The sequence below is a fragment of the Stenella coeruleoalba genome (genome assembly GCF_951394435.1).
Source record: "Stenella coeruleoalba genome assembly, chromosome: 15".
Classification (NCBI taxonomy): Eukaryota; Metazoa; Chordata; class Mammalia; order Artiodactyla; family Delphinidae; genus Stenella; species Stenella coeruleoalba.
This window is the reverse complement of record NC_137161.1, coordinates 17,843,427-17,869,151: the sequence shown is the minus strand read 5'-3', so window position 1 is coordinate 17,869,151 and position 25,725 is coordinate 17,843,427. Positions and strand designations below refer to the sequence as shown.

General features: G+C 48.0%; 1 protein-coding gene and 2 long non-coding RNA genes across 4 annotated transcripts in view; 2 read left to right on the top strand and 1 right to left on the bottom strand.

The window, feature by feature from the left end:
* Nucleotides 1-4,163, top strand: part of LOC307197722 — a 238,969-nt gene extending 234,806 nt beyond the window's left edge. Inside the window, exons 6-8 of the long non-coding RNA XR_013831490.1 lie at nucleotides 1,223-1,293; nucleotides 2,382-4,007; nucleotides 4,094-4,163. This is a non-coding gene — a long non-coding RNA (uncharacterized lncRNA). The remainder of the gene's footprint in view (nucleotides 1-1,222; nucleotides 1,294-2,381; nucleotides 4,008-4,093) is intronic.
* PTPRT (protein tyrosine phosphatase receptor type T) overlaps nucleotides 3,085-25,725 on the bottom strand; it is a 1,078,581-nt gene continuing 1,055,940 nt past the window's right edge. Inside the window, 4 exon segments of the mRNA XM_079943946.1 lie at nucleotides 3,085-3,221; nucleotides 4,151-4,286; nucleotides 5,835-5,998; nucleotides 6,884-7,009. Coding sequence (XP_079800072.1) covers nucleotides 3,168-3,221; nucleotides 4,151-4,286; nucleotides 5,835-5,998; nucleotides 6,884-7,009 — 480 coding nt within the window. The 3' untranslated portion in view covers nucleotides 3,085-3,167.
* On the top strand, nucleotides 4,170-13,573 carry LOC307197723. Of its 2 annotated transcripts, XR_013831492.1 has the most exons (5): nucleotides 4,187-4,305; nucleotides 5,130-5,320; nucleotides 6,900-7,014; nucleotides 8,916-9,000; nucleotides 9,547-13,573. It is a non-coding gene; the product is annotated as an uncharacterized lncRNA (long non-coding RNA). The 2 variants fall into 2 exon arrangements; XR_013831491.1 differs by having other exon boundaries at nucleotides 4,170-5,320.

Sequence of the window (25,725 nt, the reverse complement as noted above, 5' to 3'; positions counted from 1 at the left end):
CTGGGATCCAGTCCAAATTCCCGGGCACCAGCGCCCCGTCTCATCCACGTCCTGCCACATTCTCGCCACGTGGGATCTTGGGGAAAGCATCCCCGTCCGCGAGCCTCCGCGTCTTCCAGTGTAAACTGGCCGGAGACCGTTCACTGCCCTGCATCCTCCGGAGGGCGGTTGGGTTGTGAGGAAATGACGGGGGCCGGGGCTGCTAAGCTGGGGGAACCATCACTGGCCCTTGTTGGGTTACCCAGCACGGCCCGAGTTTCCATTCTAAATTCCTTCTCCCCAAAGTCACATTCTAAATTCCTACCATCTGAAATGATTGATAGAAGCCACTGTCATTTTCATCTGCCAGCTATTCTGCCCCCTCCTGAGCAGAGTAAATCCTAGGGTTTCTTTGTGTTTGTTAGAGAGCACAACCCTCTCCCAGCCCCCATTCTGTACGGATGAGCCCAGATCTGAGAGAGGAGCATATAGCCGGCTGATCTGCTATGTCACAGGCTCCTTGAAGGCCGAGACTAGAGCCAGGGGAGGCCAGCAGGGGGCCAGGGCCTGGGGACCAGGAAAAGGGACCATGAAAGGGGAAGAGCAAGTTCATGGTGGGGCTCCTCCGCTTTCCTTTGCTTTGAGATGCTTCCTTTTGAACCTCCAAAGTGACAGCCCTTCCTTGATCGAGTCTGGTGTCCCTGGACTTCCAGACAGTTCCAGAGCCCATGCTGACGGGAACAGCTTCTGTGGGCTCCTTCCATGTCCCGTCCTCATGGGCCCAGGGGTCTGGCTTGGTCACCCTGCTTCGTGGCAGAGCAGAGACCCTGAGTTTCTCACAGAAGCTGCGTCTCCTGATCCAGCAACAAAATAATGAGCAGACAGACAAGTAGATGTGATATTACAAAGTATACGCTTAAGGGACCATTTTCACAGTGTCTGATGAAAGGAAAGAGGCAGCCCCACTGGCCCCAGAGGGAGCCTCCTCTAGCACTGAGCTGAGCACATCACTCAAAGCTCCACTGCGTCCTTCTTGCCCGCAGGGGCCAAGTCTGCCCTGCTGGTGGAGCATTTGCCCCCTGACCCTGGCTTACCTCCTGCCATGTTCTGCTCTAGTTGAGCTGATCTGCCATCTCACCGCACCCCCCCCCCCGCCCCCCCGCCAAGGATTCTGCACACCTCTTTGTCTTCACACATGCTGATCCCTTGGCCTGAGTTTCCTTTTCTTCCTTTTTCTACCCAGTGGAATAGATGTCACCTCCTCTAGAAAGCTCTACGCTGAATCTCTCTTGCTGTGAGGCTCGTGTAACACTGGTAAGCTGCGCTGTGGTTCAGTTTTCCCAGGATACAGTAAGTTCTTTAGGGAGAACACTGTGCCTTATTGAATTCTATGCTTCTCATGGCTGCTCTGGAGCTAGACCAGCCTTCAAGATGAAGCTTCCTGGATCCCAGGCCACCCGGGGGCTGCCAGGTACTGTACCAAAGCACCAGCTAGAGACCAAGGTAGAGTGTCCCTGGCTGGCAGACCTCACCGCCTGAGGGCACAGGGAATTGTTTTCACTGGCTAAGAAAGGAGATGGGACTAGCTTTCCTGGGGAGCTGGGAATGAGTTGCTGAAATAATATATCTGAAATTCTGAGCTTCCCAGAAAAATTGGCATAGGAAAGAAAGAATTAAATTCCCATTTGTGGAGTTCTCTGCTCAGAAATTTCTGGCCTTATTTTCCGTCCATATAAGAATTGCTTGGCTGAGAAAAGGATGAAGAAAACATTACAAATAAGTCTCATCACTATTACCTGCCTTTTGGAAACCAGAACATCATGACTGAGGAAGACGCCTCAGTGTCTTGGTTGTAAAATAAGGATGATAACAGGTGCATAGCTCTCTCAGGGAGGGCGGGGGTGGGCTCCAAGAACTTGCCAAGCCTGGCATATAAGAGATACTTAGCCAGTGCTGGCGCCCCTGTCACTGACTGACCCATACTTTGGGCAAGAGTCTAGATTCCCCAGGTCTCATCCCCTTGTCCTATTTTACGATGACTATTTTCTAAGATGGCAGCTGAGTTTCTCTAGGAAGGTGTTCAAATTTGGAGATCCGAGGTTATGCTGGTACTCTGTCTATCTGCCCCAAAGGCCAAAAGGGACTGTCTTCAGACTAGCCCTTCAGCCTATCTCTCTCTCCCTTGCTCAGTGGCTGTGCTGTCCCTGGCTGGGACCTTTTGAGGACATTTCCAGGAGAGATAACAGGCCCCAGAGATTTGTCTTATAGCTACACAACCAAACGTCCCTCCCACCTTTTTTTGATATGAGACTAAGGAAGATTTTACACCCTCCAAAAGAAAGTTTCTTTACACGTACACTTTGGAAAATCATCAAATCTTAACTTGTTCATCCCTCCCAAAGGAGCCACCGCCCAAGACACACAGGGTCAGCCAGAGCCGTGCCCCAGGGAGGCAGTCCTTCTTCACAGACACAAGGAGCAGCAGCAAAGTCCCCTGCAGTTCTGCCCCACCGCACTGACCACAAAAACGCAAAGCAGACCTTCGTCCAGGACTGCCGCGGACACAGCGGACTGGCCAGTGAATGACAGAAGGTCAAGGCCTGGGCTGGGGGACGAGTACACAATGGTGGTGGGCCAAGCCCCATGCAGGTTAGTTGGGAGGATGGGGGCCTCTGCTGTGGTCTCGGGAGCATTCTGAAGTCCCAGTGATCCAGAGGTCCCTGAAGGAGACGGCAGCAGAGCCTGGTCATATTCACGACCCCGTGGAGGAGGAAAGCACACATCCCCCCACCGCCCAGAGGACGGAGGGCAGAGGACGTGCTGCCAGGCCTGTCACTCCCCTGTACCCACATAGTCAGCTTGCCTCGAGATTCACAAACCTGAAAAGAGCAAAAGGAAGAGGTCTGGGCACTGAAAAATCCGGGCCTTGCTATACAGGTGCACTTCTGTATGGGCCCGTGCCTGAGGTTGGAAAAGAAGCCTGGGCCTTTCAGGGCGGCGTCCTCCACAGCAACTGGAGACTCCTCCGAAGGTACAGAGCCCACCACGGACCACAGGCCCACCAGTCTTCTCCTTGCAGTTGGGCAGGGCGCCACCGCCTAGCCCCTGAGCCCAGTCGCTGCCGTTCACAGAAAAGGGGGTTGGCTGCAGCAGCCTCTGGACTCTGGCAGGTTCTCCACGCCATTGGGCTAAAAGGAGCTTAAATATTCCAGTGCCACCTCGTATACAAATTTATACTGTTCCTGAGAGGAGGAGAGGCAGAGAGGGAGAAGAGAAGATGGAAAGGGAAAATGCATTTAGTTTAGAGATACAGATTATGGAGGAAACATTATCTATGTCTATACTAACAGTCAATTCAAAATTGTCCACGCAGATTCAGATTCAATAGATCTGGAGTGGGGCTCAAGAGTCTGCATTTCGGACTTCCCTGGTGGCGCAGTGGTTGAGAGTCTCCCTGCCGATGCAGGGGATGCGGGTTCGTGCCCCGGTCCGGGAAGATCCCATATGCCGCAGAGCGGTTGGGCCCGTGAGCCATGGCCGCTGAGCCTGCGCGTCCGGAGCCTGGGCTCCGCAACAGGAGAGGCCACAGCAGTGAGAGGCCCGCGTACCGCAAAAAAAAAAAAAAGAGTCTGCATTTCTACCAGGCTCCCGTGTGACACTACTGCTGCTGCTGGTCTGTGGACCAGACTTGGAGACTCATTAAAGTTCCCTGTGTATGGTATGTCTCCATCTCTGCACCAGGTCTTTCTTAACATCTGGAGCTCTGCCCCCAGTCTCTTCCTATCCCTTCCTTCACAGTGTCCTAGCCCAATGCTTTATATGATAAAAATGAGCATAAATTAATTAGAATGGGACTGGACTGAGTCAAAAACCTAATTCACATGCTACTAATCCAGAATCCCTTCCCCTAAGCCAGAATCAGTGATACTTTCCCACAGAGTGGAAAGAGTAAAACAACGCAGCGTGTGCCAAGACGAATATCTGGACTCTGCAGAAGAAAAGCTGGTGAGGCTGGAGGGAGGAAGCAGGTAACTGTGGGCAAAGGGCAGTGACTGCAGGTGCTCAGGAAGCATCCGGCTGTTGAGTGTTTTTACTCTGATGCTATTTTCTTCAGGTCAAGGGAACTACGGTCAGCCCCTGGCTACTGGAGAACAGTTCTCGGGACACTCACCAGGGTCTCCACCATGTTGGACTTGTTGTTACGTAATGTTTTCACGATGTGGAACACATCGATGATGTTTTGCTGCTGGATCATCTCACACACGCTGCAGACAGCACAGAAGGTTCCGCTGCGGCCTCCCCCATTTCTAAACACACAGCAAAAAGGTGAGCGAGACTCCTGGGTACCCCTCAGGCACCTGCTGAGCCTAAGGCCGTGTTGGCAGTAGTGGAGGGTGACTGCCCTGGCAAATGCAAGGTGAGGCAGTGGTGAAAGTCTTAGCCTGAGCCATGAGTTATGGTTGGAGTCCCATCTGTGCCGTGAACCTGCTTTGACCTTGGGCAAGTCACTTCCTGTGTCTGAGCCTCAGGTTCTTCATTTGATAACCTTTGAAAGCTCACTTAGCTTGATGTTTCCTTGGTTCTAGCAGCATGTGACTGCCACCCACGGCACACTGACCCAAACCCCCAGGACAGACAGAGTGTCTTTGTCCGTGTGGTGCCTGTGTCCTTGTCCAAAAGGATGCTCTGCGTCCACCTACACATCCAGTGAAGACAGCGGAAGGTTGCGTGTGTTTTTATTCCTAGTTCCTTCCATCCGCTGAGGACAGCAGTACCATGAGACACCTCTGTTAGCTGGGGTCAGCCAGCCTAGGTTTTGGGTGGGGCTGGGATGGGTCTCAGATGCTGAATCCCGAAAAGACGCATCTCTATTTATACTCCCTGGTTTAAGCAAGACCCTACTGACCTGGAAAATAGGGAAAGGGGGCTCTTGGCGGGGTCATCCCTCTGTCACACTTTCTTTCTGATGCTCCATAAGTCATCTTCATAGAAACACCCCTCCAACTCTTTCTTACAGAAAACCTCTTTAGGAATGTGCCAGATTTGGAACTCCTGGGCGTACTGCCAAGAGCAACTAATGATGTCATGTAATGGTCTGTGTCTAGAGAACATAAGTCACTGAGTCTACCTCCCAGATGTTTTATCCACAGGACACCCAACGACCAGATGTTTCAAGTACAGACAGTTGCCCTCCATTCACTGGCCAGTGCCTGCATTTCAGTGTCTGTTTTGGTGTCTCTGCCCTCCAAGGATGCCAAAGTCTCTTGACAGAAGGACACCCCTGTGCTTTCCTACAGCTCAAACTGCTGGTCACCTCGGCGGGGGAAGACAGGAATAAAAGGTACTCCTGCAAAAAAGCAGGCTAAAAAACAATCGCATGGGAAAGAGGAGGAAGGGCCCCCCGTCCACCCCTCCCTTAAGCTCTCTGATTTTCCTGACATCTGTGCACCACATGAAAAGAGGGGGCACGATAAGCCGGTTTTGAAATGACTGAACTCAATTCCAGGGTAAGATGTTATTAATTCCTCCACCTGCTCCAGAAATATTATTCTGAAAAAGGGAAGACTCTGACTCAACTTCCTTTTGAAAGAGTGAGGCCCTGTCCATCACTTCTCCCCAAATCATTTTAAGTTCTAAGCAAAGTGAGTGATCATGAATCAGCTGTTGCACACATAGCTTTATGGCTGCAATCCCAGTCCATTAAAAGGACTGTAATGCCTCGACTACACTCCTATTGGCCTGTAAGGATGTATGGCCAGGCATGCCTAGGACTGGTATTTGTGGCCAGCGGCATCCTCAGGGATGTCCCATTACCCACCACCCAGTTGCCCTGGAGACCCCTCCATCATACTCACAGGCAGTGGACCACAGTGCGTCCCTCCCTCCCATCGTACTGCTCCTGCCACTTCTCCAGCCGTCGGACCACTTTGAGCAGAGAGCGCTTGGAGGGGGGTGTGTCCCGGTAGGCAGGCCAGCCAATGTACTGGAGGTGCTGGACTATACGATATCCATCCTGTGGCTGAGAAGAGAGAGGCTATTAGGGCTGTTCTGCTGGGGATGCTTTAGGGATGCAGGCCCTCCAGATACCCTGGAGGCTGCAGCATTGCAGTGGAAGATGGAATAAGTGGGGTCTACGCTATAATGTCCTCATGGGGAGAGTCACACGCTATCCCCATACCCACCTCTACACCTCTGTGCACACTGATTCTCCTGCCATGACTGCTCTGCATCCCTCCTCTACCTGAAAAACTTCTCCTCAGTCCTCAAAACCCAATTCAAATGCCCCTTTCTCTAGAAAGCCTTCCCTGAATACTGGGCAGGATTCTTCTCCCTTTCTGCAGTTCATGAGCCAAAACACGTCTCGCTTTCCCATTAGATAGAGAATTCTGAGGGCAGGGACTGAATCCTGTTCACCACGAGCCCCCAGTAAAGACCAAGGTCACTTTAGTTAGCCACCATTTCATAGATCACTCATCTGTTCCCTCCCACCCAATACTACTCCACCCAGCAGTGAAATTCCTCATGGAAGCAACTTACTATTTTCCATCTTGGTGTTCCCACCATCTAGCCCAGAGCTTACTGGATCCAATCAAAGGCTGCATCAACTCATGCCGAAACAGCGTGACACAGGGAAGCGCTACATTCTGAGATTTTGTGTCTACATGGGAGCAAGTGTGTCAGGAAACAGGCAGATGGCAGGCTGGATGTCCCCCTATGTGTCTCTGTGTGTGGGAGCCATTGCTGGGTCTGGAGCCGGAATTGGCAAAGGCGTCACTTCCCCAAGGACGAGATGAACAGGAGAGGACAGCACAGACTCCTGGCTGGCCTGCGGGGTCCTCTCCCGGCAGCTTCCATCTGTTTTGGGAAGGAGGAGTCTGGGAAGCAGCGGCAGCCGTACACTTACCCGAGCCATGTTACAGATGCGGAATATTCTGTGGATGATGTCCTCATCGATGTCTGCGGAGACGAATTCCACCTGGATGGGCCCGTAGCACCCCGAGGTCTTCTCAGGCCAGTACTGCATACAGAGCTGAGGTAAGGAAAGGGGTCACAGAAAAAGGCTAAGGTCAGGGGCCGGGGGCATTGGTTTTATTTATCATGAAGCCTTTCTTACTGCCTGCAGGACACATTGGCTAGAAAGGTAGAGTTTTATGTAGGAAATGAGGCTCAGCTTTCCTGTTGGGGAACAGCTACCCATTTTCCTGGCTGTTGAAAAGTCAGAGCTCTGAGCACAGAAATACTGGGCTTAAACATCTTTGCTGTGCTGATTTCAAACCATTCGTTAGGCTTGCTGGGCCTCAGTTTTCCCCATCTGTAAAATGGGGGAAATACTGTCTACCTTGTGCTGCTGTAAGGGTTAGATAGAACACTCTGAGGAAGGGCAACTACAATCTTTAGTTCAACACAAATCATAGCAACTTTCCCCCATTCTAGGAAAACCTTCACAGTGTTTATTTCATCATCAGATCATGAGTAGTTTTAAAAAATACATAGGTTTTGGCATCAGACAGGCTTGGGTTCAAATCCAGTCTCTGCTGCTTACTAGCTGTGCCATCCAGGCCTCAGTTTCTCCTGTGTAAAATGGGGCTGATTATGCTTACCTTGCACCAAAAGATAATGTAACATGGTATTTATTGAGAGATCTTGCCTATTACCTTTTCTATTTTTTTGGAATTAGAAATTAGAACCTACAGCTGAGAGCAAAATGCAGTGGTTGCTTTTCAACCTAAGACAATGCTTCTCAGCAGAGGTTGCTTTGTCACCCAGGGGACATGTGGCAATTCTAGAGACATTTTTGACGATCACAGGTGGGGGCTGCTATGGGCATCTAGTGAGTAGAGGCCAGGCTGCTGCTAAATATCCTACAATGCATGTGACGCCCCCCTGAGAGGAATCTGGCCCCAGTGCTCAATGGTGCAGAGACTAAGAAAGCCTGGTCTAGGATCATAAATTGTCCCTTAAGTTTATAGTGTCATCGAGTGAGAGACAGATAGTTTATGCCCCGGATCTGTTGAGTCACTAGATGACTACAGTTGGGGAAAGAAATATTAAGGTAGGTGGCACAGGCTGTGGCTCAATGCAAGGCAAAGCATGCTTCCTCAACTCCTGGTTCCCAAGGGGCGTGGAGATGGACACTGTCCAGGGGCAAGGAGGAGAGAGCTAAGGCTCGCTGGGACCACCCCAGCATGGATCAAGAGGCCACGTGTTAGAAAGCCTTTTCACCTGGGGGTTTCCCGGAAGATGTAGCTGAGACTCAAAGACCCACCAAAGCTTCTGAGATCCTGGCATCTCAGTGGGGTCTGCCACAGCCTATGCTGAGCTTGTAGACAAGGAACTAGATGGACAGAGGCTACCCACGGCAATCCGGTGGCCTCCTCATGACCACCACGGATGCAGGATTTTCATGAAGGTGATCGCTTTTGCTTTCATTGAGAGAACAGCCAACTCACCCTGGGTAGTCACATGCAAAAACTTTTTTGATTCTATCCTTCCTCCAGAACTAGAGGCAGAATGGACGAGCAGGGAGGAGGGAGACCGTAGGAGGGAAAAGCACACATCTCCCACCTTCCTAGCTGTGGAACCTAAACTCTAGCTTAGGGATAACATTTGTTCACATTTTGGCCCACTGGCCAAACCTGGCCAGCCGTCTGATTCTATAAATAAAGCTTTATTGAAATCTAGCCATATTAGCCATTTACATACTTTCTGTGGTTGCCTTCAAGCTATAACGGCAGGTTTGAGTAGTTGTGACAGAGACCACACAGCCTGCAAAACCTGAAGTATTTCCTATCTGGTTCTTTCTGCAGAGAAGGTTGGCCAACTCTTGTCCTATAGGGCTGTTCTAAGGATAAAGAGAGAACACATGGGAAGAAAGCCCTTAGCAGAGTGCCAGCATCCACTATATTGCAGCGACTCGTATCATTCTTACCCTCTAGGTGCTGCACAAAAACAACAGCAATGATCATAGCGAACAGAAAGTTGAAGAATTCTTCCTCTTATCACCCATCTTAAATAGCAAAGGTAAGCAAGAGTAAGTTTCACGATGCCTTGCTTTCCTGGGGGGGGGGGGGGGGTGTGGGGGGGTGTGGTGTGTGTGTGTGTGTGTGCGCGCGCGTGTGTGTGTGTGGTCACAGCGGTCTCTGTGGCTGGACAGTCATCTGCTGAGCTGTGCAGTAATGACAAATCCACAACTTGAACTTCATTTCTCTTTGCCATTGGCTCTTCTGACCTGCAACCTTCACAGTAATGAGGGACCAGTATAATGTCTGTGGCTGGCTAGAGAAATCAGCATTAATCAGAACTGCCAATTTAAAAAACATAATTGCCTTCATTACCTGCATTGAATCATGCCTTGCCAGAGGCTGGCTCTGATCCTGACATGAGGTACATGGGTCCAAGGCATCAAGGAAAGTCTATTATCCCCAATATTTTCAGTCTGGAGAGAATGTGGAACGATTTGTCTCTTTTAATAAGATTTCCAGACCAATTTCTCAAGCTAATAGGTTCTACTCTGCCTCAAACAAGACTCCTTTATTTTGGGACACTTCTCTGCGTTTGATTTTCCAGGTCACTCTCCACCATGTCCAGAGGGCTGGGAAAGGTTGCAGGGTCCTTCTAATCCTCCATCAGAGCCAGCCTTTCACTTGAGTTCCCTAATCCGTGAGACAACATCAGCAATGGTCTGGGTGACATCCAGCCGGGTAACGTGTGGGCAGATGTGGTATTTCAGCTGCCACGGATCATCAGGGTCTGCCCCCAGGCCGGGACGCTGCACATCATCTAGCCCTGGGAAATGGGAGAGAGAATGGGGGAAGCCCGTGCTCTGTTCCTGGTGACCCTCTGGGGCTCGGAAATGATTCTCATCAATAAGAAATGTCCTCTAAGGTTTAGCTCAAGACCGTCCTGGTGTCCAAGTGCTGAGGTTGTGCCTCAGTGGGTACCACCACTTTGGCCCATGTATGCAGCTTAGCAAAAGGTAATGGGGCTCCTGCTTGAAGCGCCCTGGGCTCAAATCCCAGCCCTGTCACTCCCTAGCTGAGTGACTTGGTCACATCTCTTAGCTTCTCTGGGTTAAGTGATGAGTGGCTGTGAATCTGAATGTGTCTACTTAGCACAGGCGTCTGTAGCTAGTACGTACTCCATAAATGTAAGCTATAATTATTTGGCAGTGTGGGAGAGGGTCACTCAAAACAAGGTGGATAAAGTGAAGGGTCTTTTTCCCTCTACTTAGCAGCCCGTATGAAAATTTCCCTTTAGGATAATAATACCCAAAGGACTGCCCTTGTGAAAATTCCTGGTCAGCCAGCCTGACAGAGCAGTGGGGACAGGTGCCACCTGTGATATGGGGACACTGTTCTGCATGGCAGAGGAGAGAGGCCTGTGGGTTGTTCTTGAGAGGGACCTAGGAGATGGAAGAGGGAAAGTAGGAGCATAAGGGAACCAGTGAAAGGGCTGAGGGTGAATCAGTGTGTCATGTGAGCCCCCCTCTCCTAAACTCCTAAATATTAAGCAAATTTATAATAACAAACACGGACAATGCTCAGTGTGCATGGGGGTTTCTTGTGGAAGCTGGTGAGGAACTGAGCTTTGCTCCCTTGGTGACTTACGTGGTCTCAGCTCCACTTCTATGTGAACTGAAGGGCCAGACCATGAGCACATAAGCATCGACAGTTTATAGGAGAGCCGCCAAGATGGTGGAGTAGAAAGACCCAGAGCTCACCTCCTCTCACGAGCACACCAAAATCACAACTATATGCAGAACCACCATTGGTGAAAAAGACTGGAACCTACCACCAGAAGATCTTCTGCAATTAAAGACATAAAGAAGGAACCACAAAGAGACAGGTAGGAGGGGCAAACTCACAACATAGTCAAATCCCATACCCCTGGGTGGGCGACCCACAAACTAGAGAATAATTACGTTACAGAGGTTCTCTCACAGGAGTGAGAGTTCTGAGCCCCACGTTGGGCTCCCCAGCCTGGGGGTCTGGTACTGGGAAAATGATCCCCCAGAGCATTTGGCTTTGAAGGCCAGTGGGACTTGATTTTGGGAGTCCCACAGGACTGGAGGAAATAGAGACTTCACTCTTAAAGGGTACACACAAAATCTCACTGGGACCCAGGGCAAAAGCAATTTGATAGCCTGGGCCAGACCTACCTGCTGGTCTTGGAGAGCCTCCCGGAGAGATGGGGATGGCTGTGGCTCACCCTGGGGCCATAGACACTGGTGGCAGCCATATTTGGGAACATTCTACCGTGTGAACACTGCTGGTGGTGGCTGCCATCCTGGCTCATCAACCCCACCCAAAAGCCTATAGGCGCAAGTGCTGGGATGCCTCAGGCTAAGTAACTAACTGGGCAAGGACACAGCCCCACCCATCAGCAGACAGGCTGCCTAAAGACTTCATGAACCCACAGTCACCTCTAGAAAAGCCCCTAGACATGGCCTGCCCACCAGAGGGCCAAGACCCAACTCCACCTCCCAGTGGGGAGGCACAGGCCCTTCCCTTCAGGAAGCCCTGAAGACCCAGCCCGCTCACAGTAGGCAAGAGCCTACCCTGGCACCAGCTGGGCCCTGGCCCTGTACACTAGCAGGCCAACGCAAGCTCTGAGATACCCTAGACCCCCATACCCAACTGTGTCGGGAATTGCCCCCCTCCAACCTGAAATGAGCTCCGGGATCCCTGGGCCCTGCAGCCAGACTCCAGGAACTGGCTCTGCTTGCCTGGCACTAACCCCTGAACCTGGCTTTACCTGCCAGTGGATCAGCAACAGCCCAAGAGTCTGCGGGACCCTGACTCCGGCCACCAGTGAGCCAGCACTAGCCCCGGGACACCCCTAGGGTTCTGCAGCCAGTGCCTTGTGACCAGGCCACACTAACTAGCAGCCAGCAGCATCTGTACAAGGCAGAGCTTGGCAACCAACTGGGCCAGGGGCCAACCAAGCCTACCAGACTGCCCACATATGCCGCCACAACAGAAGGACCCATGCAGCCGTCTTAGGTGGCACCCCAAGAGCATATACCTTGGGTGATGAGAGGGGAGTGCACTGCTGGGATGCACAGGACATCTTCTACAGAAGGCCACTTATGCAAGGTTGAGAAACGTAACTAACCTACCATATATATAAAAATACAAATAGCAGCTTAGACAAAATGGGGTGGCAGAGGAACATGTTCCAGACGAAGAAACAAGATAAAAGCCCAGAAGAAGAATTAAGCGAAGTGGAGATAGGCAATATACCCGAGAAAAAGTTCAGAGTAATGATCATAAAGATGATCAAAGAACTCAGAAGAAGAATGGATGTACAGAGGGAGAAATCAGAAGTTTAAACAAAGAGAAGAGATAAAGAACAACTGAACAGAGATGAAGAATACAAAAAATGAAATGAAAAATACACTAGAAGGAATCAATAGTAGACTAAATGATATGGAGGAATGGATCAGTGAGCTGGAAGACAGTAATAGAAAACAGAGTAATGGAAATCACTGCCACTGAACAGAAGAAATAATGAAAAGAAATGAGGACAGTTTAAGAGACCTCTGGGACAATATCTAGAGCACTAATAGTCACATTATAGGGGTCTCAGAAGGAGAAGAGAAAGGACCTGAGAAAATATTTGAAGACGTAATAGCTAAAAACTTCCCTAACTACGGAAAGGAAACAATCACCCAAGTCTAGGAAGTGCAGAAAGTCCCATACAGGATTAACCCAAAGAGGAACACACCAAGACACATTGTAATTAAAATGACAAAAAGATAAACAGAGAATATTAAAAGCAGCAAGGGAAAAGTAACAACATACAAGGGCACTCCCATAAGGCTATCAGCTGATTTTTCAGCAGAAACTCTGCAGGCCAGGAGGGAGTAGCACAATACATTTAAAATGATGAAAGGGGAAAATCTACAACCAAGAATACTTTACCCAGCAAGGCTCTCGTTCAGATTTGATAGAGAAATCCAAAGCTTTACAGATAAGCAAAAACTAAAAGAGTTCAGCACCATCAAACCAGCTTTGCAACAAATGTTAAATGATCTCTAGGCAAAAAAGAAAAGGCCACAACTAGAAACAAGAAAATTACAAAATGACAAAGCTCACCAGTGAAGGCAAACATACAGTAAAGGTAGGAAATCACCACCACACAAAGCTAATAGGGAGATTAAAAGATATAGGTAAAATGTATCAAAAACAGTAATCATGAGGGGAGGAGAGTACAAATGTAGGGTTTTAAAAATGCATTTGAAATTAAGAGGTCATCAACTCAAAATAATCATATCTATATATAAACACTGCTATACAAAAACATCATGGTAAGTGTAAACCAAAAATCTATAATAGATATACACACAAAAAAGAAAAAGAAATCCAAACATAACACTGAAGATAGTCATCAAATCATGAGAGAACAAAAGAAGAAAGCAGAAAAAGCCAAATCCAAAACAATTAACAAAACAGCAATAAGAACATACAAATCAACAATTACCTTAAATGTAAATGGACTAAATGCTCCAACCAAAAGACACAGAGTGGCTGAAAGGATACAAAAACAAGACCCATATATATGCTTCCTACAAGAGACTCACTTCAGCTCTAGAGACACATACAGACTAAAAGTGAGGAGATGGAAAAAGGTATTCCATGCAAATGGAAATCAAAAGAAAGAGTAGCAATACTTACATCAGACAAAATAGACTTTAAAGACTATTACATGATACAAAGAAGGGCACTACATAATGATCAAGGGATCAATCCAAGAAGAAGATACAATTGTAAATATATATGCATCCAACATAGGGGCACCTAAATATATAAGACAAATATTAACAGACATGAAAGGAGAAATCGATACTAACACAATAATTGTAGGGGACTTTAACATCTTAACATCCCACTTACATCAATGGACAGATGATCCAGACAGAAAATCAATAAGGAAACACAGGCCTTAAATGACACATTAGACCAAATGAACTTAATGAACTTAACTGATATATAAAGAGCATTCCATCCAAAAGCAGCAGCATACACATTCTTTTCAAGTGCACATGGAACATTCTTCTGGATAGATCACATGCTAGGCCACAAAACAAACCTTGGTAAATTTCAGAAAGTTGAAATCATATCAAGCATCTTTTCCGACCACAACACTATGAAGCTAGAAATCAACTACAAGAAAAAACATGCAAAAAAAACACGTGGAGGCTAACCAATATGCTACTAAACAACCACTGGATCACTGCAGAAATCAAAAAATACCTAGAGACAATGAAAACGAAAACATGACGATCTAAAACCTATGGGATGTAGCAAAAGCAATGCTAAGAGGGAGGTTTATAGTGATACAAACTTACCACAGGAAACAAGAAACATCTCAAACAACCTAACCTTACATCTAAAGCAACTAGGGAAAGAACAACAAGAAAACCCCCAAAGTTAGTAGAAGGAAAGAAAGATCAGAGCAGAAATAGAGACTAAAAAAAAAATAGAAAAGATCAATGAAATTAAAAGCTGGTTCTTTGAAAAGAGACAAAATTGACAAACCTTTAGCCAGATTCATCAAGTAGAAAAGGGAGAGGGCCCAAATCAATAAAATCAGAAATGAAAAAAGTTACAACTGACACCACAGAAATACAAATGATTATAAAAGACTACTATGAACTACATGCTGATAAAATGGACAACTTAGAAGAAATGGCCAAATTATTAGAAAGATATAATCTCCCAAGATCGAACTAAGAACAAGAAAATATGAAGAGACCAATTACCAGTAATGAAATTGAATCAGTAATTAAAAAACTCTCAACAAACAAAAGTCTAGGACCAGATGGCTTCACAGGTGAATTTTTTACCAAACATTTAGAGAAGAGTTAACACCTACTCTTCTGAAACTATTCCAAAAAAACTGCAGAGGAAGGAACATTCCCGAACTCATTCTATGAGGCCAGCACCCTCCTGATACCAAAACCAGACAAACACACACACACACACACACACACACACTCTCTAAAGGCCAATTATCACTGATGAACCTAGATGCAAAAATCCTCAACAAAATACTAGCAAGCCAAATCCAATAATACATTAAAAGGATCATACACCATGATCAAGTGGGATTTATCCCAGGAATGGAAGGATTTTTAATATCCGCAAATCAATGTGATACACCACATTAACAAGTTGAAGAAGAAAAACCGTATGATGACCTCAATAGATGCCGAAAAGCTTCTGATAAAATTCAACATCCATTTATGATAAAAACTCTCTAGAAAGTGGGCAGAGAGGGAACCTACCTCAACATAATAAAGGCCCGTATGTGGCAAACCCACAGCTAACATCACACTCAATGGTGAAAAGCTGAAAGCATTTCCTTTAAGATCAGGAACAAGACAAAGATGTCCACTCTTGCCACTCTTATTCAACATAGTTCTGGAAGTCCAGCCACAGCAATCAGAGAAGAAAAGGAAATAAAAGGAATCAAAATTGGAAAGGAAGAAGTAAAACTGTCACTGGTTGCAGACAGCATGATACTATACATAGAAAATCCTAAAGACGCCACCAGAAAACAACTAGAGCTCATCAATGAATTCAGTAAAGTTGCAGGATACAAAATTAATATACAGAAATCTGTTCCATTTCTATACACTAACAACAAAGTATATCAGAAAGAGAAATTAAGAAAACAATCCCATGTACCGCTGCATCAAAAAGAATAAAATAACTAGGAATAAACCTACCTAAGGAGGCAAAAGACCTGTACTCCAAAAACTATAAGACACTGATGAAACAAACTGAAGATGACACAAAGAGATGGAAAGATATACTGTGTTCTTGGATTGGAGGAATAAATATTGTTAAAATGACCATAATATCCAAGGCAATCTACAGACTCAATGCACTCTCTATATAAATACCAATGGCATTTTTCACAGAGCTAGAACAAATAATTAAAAAATTTGTATGGAAACATAAAAGACCCCGAAGAGCCAAAACAATCTTGAGAAAGAAGAATGGAGCTGGATGAACCATGCTCCCTGACTTCAGACTCTACTACAGCGTTACAGTAATCAAAACAGTATGGTACTAGCACAAAAACAGAACCATAGATCAATGGAACAGGATAGAAAGCCCAGAAATAAACCCATGCACTTATGGTCAATTAATCTACAACAAAGGAGGCAAGAATATACAATGCAGAAAAGACAGTCTCTTCAATAAGTAGTGCTGGGAAAACTGGACAGCACATGTAAAAGTATAAAATCAGAGCATTCTCTAACACCATACACAAAAATAAACTCAAAATGGATTGAAGATCTAAATGTAGGACCAGATACTATAAGACTCCTGGAGGAAAACATAGAACACTCTTTGACATAAGTCACAGAAATATTTTTTTGGATCCATCTCCTAAAGTAAAGGAAATAAAAGCAAAAGTAAATAAATGGGACCTAATTAAACTTAAAAGCTTTTGCACAACAAAGGAAACCACCGACAAAATGAAAAGACAACCTACTGAATGGGAGAATATCATTGCAAAGGATATGACTACTAAGGGATTAATATCCAACATATATAAACAGCTCATACAACTCACATTTTTTAATTCTGCTGATTGAAAAATGCTGCTGAATAGACATTTTTCCAAAGAGGAAATGCAGATGCCCAATAAGCATATGAAAAGATTCTCAACATAGCTAATCATCAGGGAAATGCAAATCAAAACCACAAGGAGATATCACCTCATACCTGTCAGAATGACCATCATCAAAAAGAACACACATAATAAATATTGGCAAGGATGTGGAGAAAAGGGAACCCTCATACACTGTTGGTGGGAATGTAAATTGGTGCTGCCACTGTGGAAAACAGTACGGAGGTTTCTCAAAAAATTAAAAATAAGAATTACCATATGACCCAGCAATTCTACTCCTGAGTATATATCCAAAAAAACCCAAAAGCACTAAATCAAAAGATGTTCATAGCAGCATTATTTACAGTTGTCAAGATATGAAAGCAACCTAAGTGACCACCAACAGATGAATGGATAAAGAAAATGTCATATATATACACAATGGAATACCACTCAGTTATAAAAACAAATGAAATTTTGCCTTTGGAGCAACATGGCTGGACTTGGAGGGCATTGTGCTAAATGAAATGTCAGACAAATATTGTATGATATCACTTACATATGGAATCTAAAAAGCACAATAAACTAGTGAATATAACAAAAAAGAAGCAGACATATATAGAGAACAAACTAGTGGTTACCAGTGGAGGGGGAGGGGTAATCAAGGGGTGGGGGAGTGGCAGGTACAAACTATTGGGTGTAAGGTAGGCTCCAGGATGTATTGTACAACACAGGGAACCTAGCCAATATTTTGTAATAACTGTAAATGGAAAGTAACCTTTAAAAATTATATTAAAAATTTAAAATAAATTTAAGAGAAACAAAAGGTTATAGAAATCTTGGGGGGAGGAGTTTATGGTTTCTTAAGGCCTTGGAAATAGGGGGCTCAAGGAAGTCCACTTGGCGGTCTAAAACCACAAGGACCCAGCTGACCTGGGGCCACACATACACGCAATGTAACATTGTTACTTTCTTCCTTAGATGGGAAACTTTTGCAGTAGTTGTCTCCATGATAGATTCCAATCCTTTAGCCTATAGCCCAGCCTCTTCCTACCTTATATCCTAGTGCTCTGCTTCTCCTCCCTTTCTTACCCATCCGTCTAGGAGGGGTGGTGTTTCCTGCCCATAGGGAGGGCCTCGCCACCGCAGATGCACACGGCTGGGCTGATGACCACGCCTGGGGGGCCAGGGAGGGAAGCCACTGCAGCTGCTGCTGCTGATTTAGAAATGGCCATGCTTCTCCTGGAAAAGCAGAGGGGTTTTTGCTATTTATTGTCAGAACAAGTTAAACCAAGCGAAAGTCATGAAGCCTGTGTGGACAGCCCTGGAAGAGCTGCCATGCATTATTCCACCTAGTGATCTCCACTGCTGCTCGGGACACAGAAAGATGTCCTTCAGAGGTGCACGTTCACACACGAAATCTAACACCAGGGTTGCCTCCCTGTTAGACATCATTTTCTTGCTGATGGAATCAGAAAGCTTGTCAGTCACTGAAATGAACACACTCTGATGAGTTAAATGAAAACTAGCATGTGGCCTGTTTTTGGAATAAACAATTCTAAAGCATATTCCAGTGCACCTTAGCTATGCCTTCTGTTAATTAAAAAAATACTTTGATAAAATGGAAAAGCCAAGTAATATAGCTTCTAGAGATGAAGGACTCTACTTATCAAGGTCCCTGTGATCCGTAGGAGGGAGTCAATCCCAGGCCACTTAAAGGTGAGGTGAATTCGTATTTTTAAGAGAAAAATATAAGAGTTACTTGAATTGGTTTTAAAATTCAGATCAGTGACGACAAAATTCATTTAAATAGACTCCCATAAACAGCCCAAAACATATCACTGGCTTTAACACTGTGGCCAGGTAAGGAAGACAGACTATAGGGGAAGAGGAGGGCGTGAAGCCAGGGAGAGAGAGAGAAAGGCACATGGACCATAATCAAAGCACATTTGCCCATCCATTCTCCATTCACCTATCCATCGTCCCATGAGGTGATACCGCAATTCCATGTAGTGGGTGGAAACTCACTCTTAGGTACATCAGAGTTTGTTTCCAGGAAGGAAGGGTGGGAGTTTAGGAAAATATCTACAGAGGAAGTAGGGTGGGTGGAAGGCAAAGGCTCAGGGCAGGTTTTGGAAGGAGGTAATAAAGAGAAAGATGAATTATGCAGCTTAAGAATGGAATGGCTTTTGGGGGAGGGGTGGAATGGGGGGGAGGAAGGAAGAAAGTGGTGTGGGCAACAGGGTGGGGGAGAAGATGTGCTGCCAGCCGCCAGGTGTGAGGAGACAGGTGGGGTTTAAGAACCGGGATGTGCGATGTTCCACCTTCAGCCACGGGCGTTGCTGGGATATGAACCCCATGCTGCCTCCAGTAAAGCCTGAGCTGGAACTTGGAAGTGGACATGAATACAGGACCCCCTTGGAATTCCCAGAAACCTTGGGGGTGGACAGTGGAATTTCCCACAGGAAGGGGAAGAGGAAACAGAGCCTATTTTGTTTAAATCTTCAAAGATAGAGTGAACTTGGCTGGCATCTGAGTTATACGAACTTCATAGATGATAACACTGAGACTTTGACAAGGTAGGAAACTGGCTTAAGGCAACACAGCAAGTAAGTGGCAAGGCTAGAACTTGAACTCAGGTCTCTTGACCCCAAACTCCTTATTCTACTGTTCCAGTGGGAGATGAGACAGAAACACCACCCCCTGCAATGCAGAGACACAGACGTGGGCATCCCGTGTATTCTGCTAGCACGTTAGGCTGTGTTTTCACAAGCCAAGATAAAAATGGGGTGTCAGTGCTTGCTGATGCTTGTCCAGGCACAATGACAGGAAAAGACATCCCTGAAACATCGCCCCCGCTTTCTTCCTGGGAGGATGACAAGCTTGCCTCTCTCACTTCCAGAAGCTCCGTGGGAAGGCATGTTCTTGGCCCTCACCTCCCTCACCTTTTCACTTGGCTTTGCATCGCCTGAACTCTCAGACTTTCCACGGCAGTTCAGAACCGGGGCCCTTGTTTGTTTTAAAGTAAGCAACATTCCTTCCTGCTCCATATACCCAGGTACCAGCAAGCCACTGCTTATCAGGCACGGGGGCCCTGGAAATCCTGCTGTTTAAACGGTGGCAGAAGTCTTCACCATCCCTGGCAGGGGGCCCTGGGCCTGGCTCAGGGGTGGCTGTGGGACTCTGGACAAAGCCTGCCTGGGCTTCAGCTTCCTGACCTGCAACATGAGAGGAAGTGGACCTGGGTCAGACCAGTGGTTTCCACAGTGGCGTCCATATAGTTGGTAGGAGAAGCCAACGAGCTATCTCCAAGGTCTTCAGAAGCCAAAGGGGATCACACCATTGTCCTGAGTGGAGGACACCGAGTCTCTGGCTTTAGAGCACCTCATTGTTTTAGCTTTGTCTATGGCCTGCAGATCAGAAATGCATTGAGACAGTGATACATTATGAATTAGTCAATACAGTTTGGGAAATAAAGGCTTTCAAAGTGGCAAGTCTTTGGAGGGAAGACATGGGAAATATTGAATGGTGTTTGGAGAACACTTAGTTTATAAAATCTCTAAGAGGTAAGCAAGGTAAAGCGTACTGCCTAGAATTAGAGACAAGGAAAATACTGAGCAGCTCAGGGGATCCTCCAAGCAGAGCCAATATCATAAAAGAGTAGAAACTTCAAGGAATGCTCAAGCCCCAGCACTTATTCTATGGAAACAACAGAAATGAGGCCAGGTCTCGTTGACCCCCAAACCTGACTCCAGGCCGGGTGGGGTCATGGTGGTCATCCCCTGCTAGTTCCTCTGGTGCTGCCTGCCCGCAGTGCTTGGGGCAACATGACATGCTGCCTGGACCCGGTTCTCCCATCCCTTCTGTTCCCTGCTCAGCTTCTCCCCGCAGCTTGAAGGTCCTGGTGCAATGGTTCCAGCTAAAGATGTTTCCAGCCTGTCTGATGCCAAAGAGAGTCTAGGAGGTGGATAGTACTTCCATAGAACACCTGCTCCATGGGGATTGGGGACTTTTTTTTTTTTTTTGCGGTATGCGGGCCTCTCACTGTTGTGGCCTCTCCAGTTGCGGAGCACAGGCTCTGGAAGCGCAGGCTCAGCGGCCATGGCTCATGGGCCCCGCCGCTCCGCGGCATGTGGGATCCTCCCGGACCGGGGCACGAACCCGTGTCCCCTGCAGCGGCAGGCGGACTCTCAACCACTGCGCCACCAGGGAAGCTCCTAGGATTGGGGACTTTTTTGTGCCTCTTTTGTGCTTTGCTGTGTCTAAGTTTGTGCCTAGCACACGGTAGGTTCCCAGTAAATGTATGTTGATGAATGTCTGATTGAATGTGGCCCAGAAAGCGTGCTCCTTGACCTTTAAAAGACCTCCCTCTGGCTCAGCACGCCTCTTGCCACTGGTGAGAGGTTCTCCTTGCCTCTCCCCAGCCTGCTCCCTCACAGCTCCTGAGGGACACTGATTCAGACACGGATTTCTCCAGCTCAATCCACTTTCCAGCCCGGTACCCCTGGCTGATTCTGGCTTTCCCCAGGATTTCAGTCTCACACTCTGCGCGGGCTGTAACTCCTACGCTTCTAGGTCTGAATTTCTGGTTTCATTTTTGCTGCCTGTCTTAGCTTCTTGGAACTGCTGTAGCAAACTGCCACGAACGCAGTGGCTTAAAACCACACAAATTTCTTACCTGGAGGTTAGAAATCTGAAATGAGGCTTCAGGGGTTAAAATCAAATGTCAGCTGAGGTGTCTGTGTTCCTTTCTGGAGTCTCTAGGGGGAGAGGCCGTTCCTCATCTTTTCCAGTTTTAGAAGCTGCCAGCATTCCTTGACTTGTGGCCCGATCACACCAATTTCTGCTTCCACTGTCACATGATCTGTTCCTGATCTCATCCTCCTGCCTCCCTCTTATAAAGACTCTAACAGCAGGGCCACCTGGATAACCCAGGACAACCTACATATCTCAAGATCCTGAACTTCACCACATCTGCAAATTCCCATTTACCACTCATACCTTCATAGATGTAGGGATTAGGAATGTAGACATCTTTGGGGGACCAAGATTCTGTCTACCACCCAGACCCACCCCATGGTGGGCACAGAGGATTCTAAATGATAGTGGGTGTGGCCTGACCAAGAAGAGGGCTCCTCTCTGGTGTCTGGTCCTCATGGACTCTGGTCTCATCGTAGAGCCCACAAAGATGGAAGAGATCTTGTCAATGCTCTTGGGTGTAGTTGAAGAGGTTCTTCCTAATGTGCCCCTCAGAAACCACAGTGTCATTCGCTGGAGGTTGTGGTTAGGATTTTGCCCCGCTAATCTGACCACAGCCCTTTGGAGTCCCAAAGAACTTAAAAAAACCTCTAAGGTCAATGAAGTTGCTTTGGGAGTCTTTATCTTGAGCCCCCACTGCTCATAACTGTCTTTGAACAGCAGCCACTGCGGAGAATGGAAAAATACCTGTGGCTGGGGATGGCTGGTTGAATGACGTGGTACGGGATTCTGAACAGAAGCAGACAGATTTGGCCAGCAGTGCAAGAAAATAAAGCACCCGGAGATCTTTCATCCTCTGCACAACCTTATTTTGCTACAAATGATAGGTAGTCACCAACACAAGCCCTTACCGGTTGGTCCCGTCAAACCACAGGATGTGGCACTGGTCCTCTTGGGAGCAGTCTAACGATACTCAGGACCTATGGCAGACCTGTCTGTGCTGCTGGACTGGCCAAAGTCGAGGGCTGCCTCAGCCTGGGCAGGCTGGCAGACAAGTGCTGACGCCACTTCAGAGCGCCACCCCTGCAGGTGCTGAGGGCGGCTTTTCTGATGCTCACGCTGCGTCATTGTTTATTTTCGCAAGGCGCCCAGCTGTTGTGGTGATGATATTTATATCAGTAAGTGCTCTATTCATCTGCTGATTTCAGGGGATGCTTGCCAGCTGCATACGGCAGCCAACCTCAGGGCACTTCTGAGCCTGGTGTTTTTGCGTTTAGAGAATCAGCTCTCAAAGGCTGCACCAACATCTGGAGCTGAAAGATCTTCATTCACCCAAGAGCCACCCTTGAAGGGGGAGCTATAGCCAATGACCTTGACCCTTGCTACTTTACGTGTCCCAAAATGAGGTGCTTTGAAACTCCTCCTCTGTGCCTGAGCTCCAGTTTTGCAATAAGGAATGTTGGGAAAAGGGCTCTGCTTCACTCATGGACCAGAGTTCACTGTTTTACTTTTTCAGGCAAAGGGATGGGGTGGTGATGCCTTCTGACTTTGGCACTCTGCAGGGGTCTCTGTTTTATGGGAATCTGTCACATTTCATGCTTATCTCAGATCCTAACCATCCATCGTTCAGGCCCTAAACCTTGGAGTCATCCTTGCTTCCCCGTCTTCTCTCACATTCCCTATTCAGTCTGGCAGGATATTTTGTTGGGTCTACCTTCAGGATATACCCAGAAGCCACTCCACTGCTACCACCTAGGCTCAAGCCACCATCACCTGTCACCTGGATTACTGCAGGGGCCTCCTCTCTGTCCTCTCTGCTTCTGCTCTTAGCAACAACCCTGCCCCTTCCCGCACCAACAGTCTGTTCTCCACACAGTAGCCAGAGGGATGCTTTAAAGAAACAAGTCCAATTACTTTTTCAAGTCGCTCCTCTGCTCAAGACCTGTCAATGGCTTCTCATTTCTCTCAGAGCAAAATCACAAGTTCCTCCTATGAACCCCAAGGCCCGTATGACCTGGCCCTGCTGTGTCTCTGTGTCACACCTTCTGCTGCTGTCCACACTGGCTTTGCTCCAGTGGCAATGGCCTCCGTCTGTTCCACCACCATAAATTCTTGGTGCGGGTCATGCCCCTGCCTGGGATGCTCTTCCCTGACATGGTCACTTGGTGCATTCTTTTTTTTTTTTTTTGCGGTACGCGGGCCTCTCACTGTTGTGGCCTCTCCTGTTGCGGAGCACAGGCTCCGGACGCACAAGCTCAGCGGCCATGGCTCACGGGCCCAGCCGCTCCGAAGCATGTGGGATCTTCCCGGACTGGGGCACAAACCCGTGTCCCCTGCATCGGCAGGTGGGCTGTCAACCACTGCGCCACCAGGGAAGCCCACGTGGTGCATTCTTGCACCTCCTCCAAATCTGCGTTCAGATATGACCTTCTCAATGAAGCCCACCTTCATCACTCGATTACAGGCGCAGCCCGTGCCCCAAACCAGCCTTCCTGCCCTGCCCTCTTATTTTTCTTTTTCCATACGCTTGTCACCTTTAACATATAATTAAGTCCGTTACAAAGTGTTTGCTGTTTATTTCTCTCCTGCTTGAGAATAGAAGTTGCATGAAAGATGGGAGTCTGCTGTTTTGCTTTCTCTGTCATGTTAACTGATGCATTTCCAAGCACCCTAGAACAGCTTCTGGCAAACAGCGGCTACTACACAAATGTGGACTGAATGAATGAACAGACGCTCTCCTGAACGACTCTTACATGCACATCCCCAGTTGCGCTCAATTTTGTCCCCTACTACAGTGGTCTCCAACCTTTTCAGCACCAGGGGCCGGTTTTGTGGAAGACAGTTTTTCCAGGGACCCGAGGGGATGGGGAACGGTTCAGGAGGTGATGCGAGCGATGGGGGGGGGATGGGGAGCGATGGGGGGCAGCAGACGAAGCTTTGCTCGCTGACCCGCCCGCCACTCACCTCCTGCTATGCGGCCTGGTCCCTAGCAGGGGTCCGTGGCCACAGGGTTGGGGACCCCTGCCCTACTACCTGTTGACCCTTGAACAACACGGGTCTCAACTGTGCGGGTCCATTTATATGCAGATTTTTTTCGATCGTAAATAATATAGTACTACAGGATCTGCGGTTGGTTGAATCCGTGGGACACAGAATTGCGGATACGGGGGAACCGCGGATACGGAGTAACGGCGAATATGGAATAGCCTCGTACACAGAGGCGCCCCGTACGTGGAGGGCCGACTACAGATTATAAGCGAACGTCTGACTGCATGGATGCCTGGCGCCCCTGACTCGCGCTTTGTTCAGGGGTCAGCTGTGACCTGCTCCTCTCCTTGCCTTCCCAAACCTCCTGCCTCTCACACTCCTCGCCTGCCTTCCCCACCGTGGCCAGTCGCATCCCAGATGCCTGACTGTCCACAAGAGAACCCGTCACCATCCATGACTTCTCATTCACCTCCCACATCCAACTGCTCCCTAAACCTGCGGACCTCCACTCTCCTGTTTCCGGATTCTTCACCAGACCGTTTCCTATCAGGAGTTCTGACTCTGCCACACCCCCACTTCAGCTCCGCGTGTCTCTCCTCCCTGCACAGCAAGGGCTTTCTACCTGCGCTCCTAGAACACCAGGGGTTCCGCCAAAGTGCCCAGAGCTGCTGACTCTCCCAGGAAGGGGCACCAGGAGGAGCCCAAAGACTAGCGTGGGTGGAGCTCCCGACGCCACCTCCTGCTTCACTGTTTCAAAGGCTGGGCTTGCACGAAAGCTTTCATTCCCAGAAAGGATTCTGTTGCTTCCAAGTGTAAACGTCTGATATTTACCATACTGCGGGCCAAGACCCAAACCCCTTAGCCTGGCACGGGCGGCCCTCTGCAAGCTGGCCCGGCTGTATCGTCCAGCATCACCACCCTCTCCTCCTCCTGACATCCCCCCAGCCCCACTGCCACCGAAGCTGTCCTGCAGACGAGCCGACACAGTGACCCCTGCGGGCCTTTGCCCCTGCTGTTCCCTCTGCCTGGAGAGACTTACCCAGCAACTTCATCCCCCAGACGCCAGATCTCTGCTGCCTTCTTCCGGGCCAAAGTCACCTTTCTGAAGTCTTCCCTCACCCTCTGGGCAGAAATAATTGCTCTCCGTTCCCGGCCAGCACAGCACTTCGCGGCTGACCTCTATTATAGTGCTGCCACACGAGGTGGGGACAATTTGCTCTTCTGTCTCTGTAGCAGGAGTGTGAGCTCCTGGAGGGCTGAGGCTACAGCTCAGACCCATTTTCCTTCTTCCCACACAAGGCCTGCCCAAGGCCAGTGCTCACAAGGGAATCCTCTGAGTTACTCTGGGTTTCCTTCGAGACAGTGATGGGATGGCTTTCCAAAACCCTACAAGGCCATCATCACTGCCTCCACCCAGGAACAGCTGCCCTGCCA